This window comes from Trachymyrmex cornetzi, unplaced genomic scaffold, assembly GCF_001594075.2.
Source record: "Trachymyrmex cornetzi isolate Tcor2-1 unplaced genomic scaffold, Tcor1.1 scaffold130, whole genome shotgun sequence".
NCBI lineage: Eukaryota > Metazoa > Arthropoda > Insecta > Hymenoptera > Formicidae > Trachymyrmex > Trachymyrmex cornetzi.
The window spans coordinates 509,899-520,540 of NW_017295873.1; the positions used below are offsets into that span (position 1 = coordinate 509,899).

The window sequence follows — 10,642 nt, forward strand, 5'->3', positions numbered from 1 at the left end:
CGAAACGAGGAGCTCGTCGCGTCGACGAAAGTCAATGTTACGGGCGGAACGCAAATCGCGTTTTCCGCAAGAGTCAACTCACGAGCGAGACGCGAGTAGCCGCGTTCGCAAGAGTCACTAGCTCGACGGAGCGTAAGGAGCGTCCGCGACTAGCACGATAAATTCACAACGCGAAACGCGTGGAGCGGCGTTCGCGAGAGTCACTAGCTCGACGGAGCGTAAGGAGCGTCCGCGAGTAGCACAACGATTTCACTACGCGAAACGCGTGGAGCGGCGTTCGCGAGAGTCACTAGCTCGACTGAGCGTAAAGAGCGTCCGCGAGTAGCACGATAAATTTCACTACGCGGAACGCGTGTAGCAGCGGATTTCGCGAGTGTCACTAGCTCGACGGAGCGTAAGGAGCGTCCGCGAGTAGCACGAGAATTTCACTACGCGAAACGCGTGTAGCAGCGGATTTCGCGAGTGTCACCTTCCGCGAGCGAAGTTTGTAAGGCTTCGGCGTGGGAGTCGACGCACCGACGGACGCGAGTTGCGACGTCCGTTACTTTTCCGATGCGGCGGAGCAGTTTGTGCGCCCGCTGGATGAGCACGAACGGAGAGTCGCGTATCCGGTTTACCACTTTGATCCGGCTCGAAGGACCACTTTGTTGCCGGCGGCGGGAGCTTTCGATCAGGTTCCCCCGTTAACGACAATTAAGACGAATTATTTTTGGTGCCGGGTTCGCTCGGACGCTTCGACGGATCCCTCTCGACCCGTCGTTCTCCAGATTCGTACTGACTTTGTGTCGCGCGAACTCGAACGGCTCGCGGCTTTGATTTCGAAAGCGATAACGCGATTCGCCGATAACATCGGCCCAGCAACGAGCGACGAATCAGGGGGTAACACACCAAGTACGACGAGGGCCTTTTTTCTGTGTCGAAAGACTCTCGTCGTCATCGGCACACAAACACTCGCCCTCGACGTCGACATTGCTCGAAAGTCGAATCAACAAAGATTCGAAGCGAAGAAGTTTCTCGAGCGATCTCGACGACCGCACGAATTAACGCTTTAATTCTGAACAACTAGGTAATACAATAGCCAATAAAATGCTTTTCAATTTTAAAATTAAAACGAATTTAACTTTACCTAGATAATTTCACCTTTTGATAGTTTAAAAAGAGTGATAAAATCATAAAAAAAAAAAATCTTATAAAAATGCGGAAATCTTACGAAATCTTATAAAATATCTAGAATCTTACGAAATTTTTAAAATCTCTGAAATCTCATGAAATCTCGGAAATCTCATGAAATCTCTTGAAATCTTATGAAATCTTGTGAAATCGTATGAAATCTTTTAAATTCCGTGAAATCTTTTGAGATTGTAAATGAAATATTGAAATCTGGCGAATCTTTTGAAATCTTGCAATCTAAAAATCTAGTTTACGTACGATCTATCTAGTGGTTGACCCCTCGCATATAATTATAGACATTATTTTACAAAGTAAATCAACAAACAAACAAAAAGTTGTATTAACAGTTGTTTTAACGTGGTTCAGAGTTTTCTTTTTGGAATGGAAATAATTCAAAAATACATAAAGTTATTAGAACATATTTTATTTTTTAAAATAATACCTATTTGTGCTGATAGTTCACTAAGATGCAGTTTTGTGCTGATAGTTCACTAAGATACGATCACAGCATATCCTAAAAAAATAAAATCAATAGATATTAGCATCAGAATTATAAATTGAGAACAATACGTATTATTCTATACTGCAACCAATTTTGTCGTAATCTTTTCTTAATATTTTCTTATTAACACGTATTGTTGAGGAACAGATAATATGTTCTAATTACACCTGGGTCAAGTTTTAAGAGAGAGGTATTAATTTTTTTATATTATATATTAATTTATGTTATTTGCAGTTTTAGATTTTACTAAAGAATTAATTTAATAAGTGGATATAAATAATTTAATAAGTGGATATAAAAAATGTATATAAGGCAATATATCTGCATGTTTTTATTGTCAATCTACTTGCATTTAAGCATTTCCTAACCTACAATATTATATATTATTATAAATACTTAAACACATTTATTAACATGATTACATACTTTATTAACATTATCATTATTAATACTTATTTATTTATTTATGATAATAAATTTTGATAATATATATATAGTATTACCTTGTTATCTTTGTGCGAGTATGTATCCCATATGTGATCACACGTCCCAATTTCCTTTTCAATAATATATCTGCCATCACATTGTTTTTAGCATTTAGACTTTAAATACTTGCGCTTTTACCTCGGATCTACAATAGGTGTTTTAAGCCTTAAGCCGTAAGAAATTGACCAATTACAGTCGAATCCGAGAAGAATAAGCGATTGTGATTCGCCCATTTCTTATGGCTTAAGTCTTAAAACTCTATTGTAGATCCGGACTTACGGAAATATTTTACCTGCCTGGCCATTGTTTAGGCGAACACTAATTCCATATATTTTTTACATTATTTTTAAATAGAAATACATTTAATCTTAAATAGAAATACGTTTAATTTTAAATAGAAATACATTTTAATTATATGTAATTATTTGTGTATTTAAATGTCACGGGTGCATTTGGACCCAAATGTGATTGGTCGAAGCGCATACTACTGCGTATCCACGGGAATGTTACACCTTGTCTTATTACACCATGGACTATACTGTCCCATACTTTCTTGCCGGCATAGCCAGACAGAATCCTGTCTGGAAGGGAAGTATAAGTTGCTTGGCACGGCCAAGAGAATAATTCTGAAGAGAATAACCACGCTTGATTAAGATCACGTTGCTTTCCATCGCAGTGAGTAAGGTTCTTTGTTCATGGTATTATATCCGCTATTTTCTACTGATAACTGTGTTGGCGTCACTACAACGACGAACGTTGTTTTCAAAGCATCCAATTTAACGTACCTTGTATATCTCTGATTACTGAGCACGGTCTGTTTTCTACAGCCTAAATCCGGATTGGCACAAATTAATATACCTAGTATTACTGATTGTTTTTATACTCCTTTCTCGTTAGTCATTACCTTAACATATTAATAATTAAACATCATCTTATAATATTTTACGTTTCACTTCATTACTTAACCGATTTAGAATTCTTGCTTTGATTCAGATTTTTAATGCTCTTTCAATTAGTCCACATATTAAACTTTAACTTTGCAACATCACTATAAAGATATTTCGTAGCTTTGAATTATTATTTTATGTGCCATTTTATTATTCTGTATTATTACTATTTGCGACCTTATTATTATGAATTGTCATATTATGTATGCGTTCATTATTCTGAACTACTATATTGTGTGTGACTTACTATTCTGAATTATCATATTATGTATGCTTTTATTATTTTGATCTACTATATTGTGGGTTATTTACTATTCTGAATTAAGATGTTATGTGTGCTTCCATTATACTGAACTACTATATTGTGTGTGATTTAATATTCTGAATTATTATGTTTTGTATGATTATAATATTTTAAACTATTCCCTTCGTATGATTTATATTGCTCTTAATTAGTTATATTACTCTTAATGATTCATATGGCTCTTAATGATTTTATACGTAAGACTTCTTAATCAGAGCTATTATTTTTTCTTTAACTTAAAGGTTCTTGAGCGCCAGGTATTAACAGTGCCTTTTCCGGTTGTATCTTTGAGTCGCTCATATGATTTTGCTTACATATGTTTAAATTAGAGTCACAGTGTGCTTCTCCTTATTAAAACTAACGTTATTCAAGCCAACGGATTACCAGATAGGAATTGTCGAAACAGAGGGAGAGAGAAAGAAAAGAAGGGAAGGGGTTGGTGGGATAGGAAATGTAGAGAGAAAAAGGAGAGAGTGAGAAGGGTGTTAAGGGAGTGGAGGAAAGGTAAGGGGGGGGGGGTATGGAGTACAAAAAATAAAAAAGGGAGTATAAGGAATTATGTGAGGCGAAGAAAAAAGAAAAGAATGAGATATGGGAAAGAAAAGTAGAGGAAGCGAGGGGGTGGATGGGATCCCGAACAAAGTATGGAAGTATGAGGGGGGAGGAGATGGAGAAATGGATGTGGAAGATATGAATGAGGTATGGGAAGGGGGGGATGGCCAAAGGAATGGAAGGAGGGAGTAGTAGTTCCAGTAAGGAAAAAGAGACAAGGGGAGGAGGTAAAGGATTATAGAGGAGTTTCAATAATGCCGACGCTTTATAAAATATATACGGCGGTGCTAGCGGAAAGGCTAAGGGAGGAAGTAGAGGGGAAGGGGTTAATTCCACCGAATCAAACGGGCTTCAGAAAGGGGTTGAGGACAATGGACAATATTTATGTTTTGAATTATTTGGTCAATAGGCAGGTAAAGAAAAAAGAGGGAAAATTAATTGTTTTATTCGTTGATTTAAAAGCGGCATTTGATTTGGTGGATAGGGGGACATTGTTGGACGTGATGAGACAGAGGGGGGGGGGATTGGAGGAAAGTTTTTGGACAGCGAGGGGGGTAAGGCAGGGGTGTCCTCTGAGCCTTTATTATTTAATATTTTGACGGCGGATATGGAAGAAGAGATAGGAAAGGTAAAGTGGGTGTGGGGTGAAGATAGCGGATAGAAGAATTTTTGGGTTAGCATATGCGGATGATGTGGTGCTGTTGGCGGAGGATGAAGGAAGTATGAGGAATATGATAGGGTGGTTAGAAGGGTATATGGAAAGAAAGGGATTGGAGGTGAATAGGGAAAAGACAAAAATAGTGAGGTTTAGGAAGGGGGGGGGAGGAAAGAAGTAGTAAAGTGGATTGGAGATGGAAGGGGAAGGTAATAGAAGAAGTGAAGAAATTCAAGTATTTGGGTTATATGACGCAGAGGAATGGGGGGCAAGAGGAACATAATGTTAAGGAAAGAGTGGCGAAGGCGATGGCAATGATGGGACAGGTGTGGGGAATAGGAAAAAAGAGGTTTGGGAAAGACTGGAAGAGGAGGGTATGGATATTTGACAGGCTGATTTGGGCGATGGTGAGTTACGGGGCGGAAATATGGGGATGGAAAGAGAGGGGGTGGAGAGATTGCAAGAAAGGTATCTAAGGTGGATGTTGGGGGTAGAGAAGACACTGGGATATATGGTAAGGGAGGAATTACAAAGGCAAAAGTTAAGGATGAGGGCGGGAAAAAGGGCGTAGGCATTTGAGGAGAGATTAAGGGGAAGTGGGGGAAGTGGATTAGCGCAATTATGTTGGGAGGAGGGGAGAAGGAATATAAAGAGGGGGGAAATGTTAGAGGGGAGAGGGAGAGGAAGCAATTTTTTTTAGACAGGGGGGTGGAATTAGAGAATTGGCAAAGGGGGGAGGGAGAGGGAGAGATGTGATGGGATGAGTTACAGGAAAGGGATAGGGAAATTCAGAAGGGGGAAAGGTGGGAGAAAAGAAGGGTAACGAAATTTAATAGGTGGTATGGATGGATAAAAGGGGTGGCGGTTCCGGCGTATTTAAGAAAGGGTTGGGGAGAGGGGAGATGGAGAAAAGTGGCGAGATTTAGACTAGGGAACGAGATGAGGGAAGGAGATATTGGGAGGGAGAGGAGGAAAGGAATTGCAGGCTATGTGGGAGTGGGGTGGAAACATGGGAACATACGTGAGAGGGATGTAGGAGTTGGAGGAAGGGAGAGGATGGAAGTTGGCAAGAAGTGGTGGGTAGAATATTGGGGGAAGAAGGGGATGGGGAGGGGTGGATGAGGGAGGTGGAGGAAGAAAGGAAGAAAGTGGGAGAGGAAGAGAGAAGGAGGGAGAGAGAGGGAGGGAGAGAGAGACAGAGAAAGGGGGGGAGAGTGAATAAGGGGAGCGATAGGTAGGGAGAGAATAAGAAATGAGAAAAAGGGAGAGAGTGAGTGAGAGAGAGGGGTGGAGGGGAGGCTCTGTGGAGAAGAATGATGATGTATATTAAAAATAATTTGAAAGGAGTATTGACCGCGTAGATTGTAGTGGGCAGACGCCGGAAACGAAGGTCCTGGCGGAGAGAGAGAGAGGGGGGAAAGTGGACAGACACCGGAAACGGAGGTACTGGCGGAGAGAGAGAGAGAGTAGTTTGCGTAGGTAGGTTAAGTTAGGCTAAGATAGGATAAGTTAGTTAAGGTAGCGTGTTGTTCCGGGAACCAGCGTTCCGGTGATACGACTGGAGAGCCTGTCTCAGGGACCCAATGCGATGGGGATAAAAGAGAGCGGAAGCTCTCACTCTTTCTTCAAAAAGCCTGGGCCAAGATCATATAAAGGAAGAACGGCCGAACCTAGCTACATGGATTCATCAGCCAAAGACACTGAGACACAAGAGATCAGCTCGGATAGTGATATCTCAGAACACGGAAGAACAAAAGGAAGAGGAAGGATCGTCGACGACGACTCAGATACTTCACCTCCTGTTAAGGTGAATATAGGGAGTAGAGGACCCCAGAGAACTAGGGGTAATAGAAAAAGAGAAAGAATTACATCCGAGATAGAATCGGAGTACAGAAAGAGCAGGACGACCGGCGATTATATAGGGCGAAGAGAAGCAATTCAAAAATTTAACGAGGCCAAGGAAGAGGCTCTCCAGCTAGAAAGGGAGAGAATAATAAGGGAATATAGCAATTTCGAACTGTTCAAAAAATCCAAAATTGACCTGGATAAAATTAAAGACCAAATGGAGGTTAAATCTACCGAAGACCTGGCAACCAGAGTCACCGAAAACTTGTCTGAGGTCCTGAGAATAGCCAAGTCTTCGAGTAATCTAAAGGGGACTTTCCAAAAAAGTCTCAGGCTGGCTGCGGCGTCATCAATGGGAATCCTGGAGATATTGAAGGAAAGAGCAACTCTATCAAAAGAGGAAGCCAAGTCGGAGGAGGTAAAATTACTCAAAAGAGAGATCGCCAGACTCAAAGGCAAGCTGGAAACGGAAGTTGAAGGAGAAAGAAGAAAAGCCTTACAAGCAGCCGGAGAAGCTGCTGCATATAAAACTGAACTGCAGACACTGAGGAAAGAAAGATCGGAAAGAAAAAAGAGCAAGACGCCGAGCCCGAAGGACAAAGACAAAGAGAAAGATAGAGAAGGGAATAGCAAGGGAAAACCGCACGACAAAGGAAAATCCCCAAATGACACCTCAAAGAGGAGCTCCAGAAGGACTCCCTCGGCGAGTATTAAAGCAAGGGAGAGACTCGTCACGTCCGAGTCGGAATACATGGAGGTGGACGAAAAAAGATCCCCAAAAACCGATAAGGTGGTCCTGGACAGACCAGAGAACTGGCCTGAAGTCATTCGACCGACTCTATGCGGAAAGAGAAAGATCATGAAGGAAGAACCGGAGATGCAAAATGCTATATATATAGCGCATAAAAAGTACATCGCTGAAGGACACGACGAGAAGAAAAGAGAAGACAAGAGAGATAAGAAGAACGGAACAGGCAGTGAATCAACAGACCTAGCGAATATGATTCGAAGAATAGTAGCGGAAGAGTTGGAAAAACACAACAAAAAACCGCGCATAACGGAGATACAAACAATGAAAACTCCCATCACTGTAACAAAAGTGAAAACCACGGATAGGCATAAACAAACAAAGGAAAGTAGTCAACCCGGCAAACTCAAGAGTGATGAAACTCCTAGGAGAATTACAGCCGGGACAGAGAAGGAGAGAACAAGTAGACTCGTAAACGAGAGCACGACCGATATAGAGGAGAAAGCCATCGAGGTACCATGGTCCAAGATCGTTGGCAGGAAAAACAGGAAGGCAACCAACTCTGAGAAAACGACTGCTCCAAGAAGTAAACCCTCAGTAGCCACACCGGCGAAATCCTCAAAGATAAGGGGAGAGGTGAATAAAACAAACAGGAGGGTGCCTAGAACGGCGGCTGTCCAGATAAGTTGCCGCGGCGAGGCGACATACGCGGAAGTGATGAGAGTAGCCAAGGCGAAAGTAAATATAGACAGCCTGGAAATCCCAGAGATAAGGCCAAGGAAGGCCAGAACGGGGGCCCTCCTGCTCGAGATTCCGGGTAAGGAAGGAGCTAGTAAAGCGGACGCGCTAGCTGAAAAACTGAAAGAAGCTCTTGAAAATGAAAAGGACGTGCTAATCACACGACCTGAGAAGATGGCAGACATAAGGTTGAGAGATCTTGAAGACTCAACCAAAAAAGAAGATATTCTCGAAGCACTAGCAAAAAAGGGCGAGTGCTCTAAGGACATTATTAAACTAGGGGACATTGTACCAGCTAACAATGGACTGGGCATGGTCTGGTTGAAATGCCCTATAGCGGCCGCGAAGAAACTCGCCAATAGTAAAAGAATCCGCATTGGTTGGATGATGACCAGAATAGAACTATTACCGGAGAGGGTATCGCAATGCCATCGATGCCTGGAGACCGGCCACGTCAGGAACCAATGCCGGAACGAAGTTGACAGATCAATGGCCTGCTACAGATGTGGACAGAATGGCCATAACGCGAAAGGATATACAGAACCGGTGTACTGCATCATCTGTGCCGACAGGGGCCTTAAGGCGAACCATAGGATGGGAGGACAATCGTGCAAACCCAACGCGGTAAGACGGAAAGGCAGTGCCAAACCCACTCTACTAAAACTAGCACAAGCATCCACAAGGGATGACGATACAATGGTGATCGATGCTGATCCAGGGACAAAAAGGATTCCAACGGAAACATCAAATGATGCTGGAGAGGTGGAAACTAACGTGGTAAGGTCCATGGCCGCGTGCAGCGTCAATGACCCCAAAACGACAGAGGTGACGCAGGACTCCACGATAGAGAGTATGGAGGTGGATAATCCACAGGAGTGGAAGACTCCTGAGGCGACATTCACCCAAGGAATAGATTGGCCCGAACAGGGACAAAACTGGAACCAGGAGGACCAAGCGACGGCATCAGGGAAGGAAGGAGAAGGAGGAATCTCCATCGTAAATAACAATGGTTAATCTTGTACTGCAGGCTAACATCAACCACTCAAGAGACGGTCATGATGTTCTCTTGCAGACGATGGCGGAGGGAGACTTCGCGTTGTCGATCGTGTCGGAGCCCTACACGATCCCTGAGGGCCACCCTCACTGGCACTCGAACGAGATGGAGACGGTCGCGATCACATGGAGGCAGGCACAAGAGGCAATGCCGTGCACCCCGTACGAAAGAGGGGAACATTTTACCTCTATTAGATGGGGAGACATGCTGATAGTGGGGGTATATCTACCTCCAAGCCTCGGCATATCCCAGTGCGAGGAAGCGCTTGAGGAGCTGGAAAGATGGGCCATAAGACACATGGACAGACCTATGATTATCGGAGGTGACCTAAACGCTAAGTCTCCGATGTGGAACTCTAGAAGCACCAACCCACGAGGAATACTTATCGCGGAATGGGCCAGTGCCATGGGCATGTGCTGTCTAAATAAAGGACATAAAAGCACATGCATAAGAATAAATGGGGAGTCGATCGTGGACATTACATTCGCCAACCCGATCGCCGCTAGGAGAGTCATTAACTGGACGGTCTCGAAGCGAGAATCAAAAACAGACCATCGATACATAGAGCTCACCATGAGCCCCACGGGTCAACAGATACACAGAAGGAAACTTCCGAGAGCCCAAAGATGGGCCACAAAAAGGTTGAACGAAGACGTATTCCTGGCTGCAATCATGGCAGGCACATGGCCAAGGAGGGAGCAAGAGGTAGAAAACACAGAAGTCCAGGCCAGGTCTCTTCAGAAAGCGATGGTAGAGGCATGTGACGCCTCCATGCCTAGGTCCATACCGAGACCACGTAGGGCCATGCCCTGGTGGTCTGAAGAGCTGGCTACTCTACGACAGGAATTAACTAGAGCAAGAAGACAGTTGCGAAGAATTAGGAGAAGAGCGGCCCATCTAAGTGAGGCTGAAAAGCAACTCTACCTCCTAAATTTTAGATTGGCCAGAGACAGTTTCGGAAAGGCTTTGAGAAGGGCCAAAGCTAAAGCCTGGGAGGACTTTGTTCAGTCGCTTAACGAGGATCCATGGGGGCGCCCTTACAAATTAGTACTCGGTAAGCTGAGGAAGTGGACACCACCATTTACTGAATCCCTTGAGGAAGGGACTCTGACACGAGTGCTCGCCGGACTGTTCCCATCCATAGGAATGGCAGGAACCTGAGTTACCACTAGAAGGGGCCGCTGCTTGGAACGCGGAACTAGAAGTTTCCCACGAGGAGCTCCTACAAGCTGTCGGTAGGATGAGAAGCAAGAACGCAGCACCAGGTCCCAGCGGGATATCATCGAAAACCTGGACCCTAGCTGTGAACGTCATGGCTGGAGAACTGATTAGGCTATACTCACAATGCCTGAAGAAAGGTCACTTCCCAGGTGTTTGGAAGAATGCTAAGCTGGTGCTTCTAAGAAAACCAGGAAAACCAGACGATCAACCATCGGGTTATAGGCCGATCTGTTTGCTTGACGACGAGGCAAAGCTCCTGGAGCGTATCATAGCGGACAGAATCGTCAATCATCTAGACAATAGAGGGCCGAACCTGAATCCAATGCAATTTGGCTTCAGAAAGGGGAGGTCCACAATAGATGCCATTAACGAAGCCAGGGCATTCATGGAGGAGGCCTTTGCCAACGGCAATAAAGTAGT

General features: G+C 43.9%; 1 protein-coding gene across 1 annotated transcript; it reads left to right on the forward strand.

Moving 5' to 3' along the window:
- The first annotated feature begins 9,022 nt into the window (after positions 1–9,022).
- On the forward strand, positions 9,023–10,162 carry LOC108770643 (uncharacterized). The gene has a single exon (XM_018522317.1). The coding sequence runs from the start codon at positions 9,023–9,025 to the stop codon at positions 10,160–10,162; it is 1,140 nt and encodes a 379-aa protein (XP_018377819.1).
- Positions 10,163–10,642: the final 480 nt, after the last annotated feature.

Coding starts and splice junctions, on each gene's coding strand:
- LOC108770643 (XM_018522317.1), top strand. CDS start 9,023: ATGGCGGAGGGAGACTTCGCGTTGTCGATCGTGTCGGAGCCCTACACG.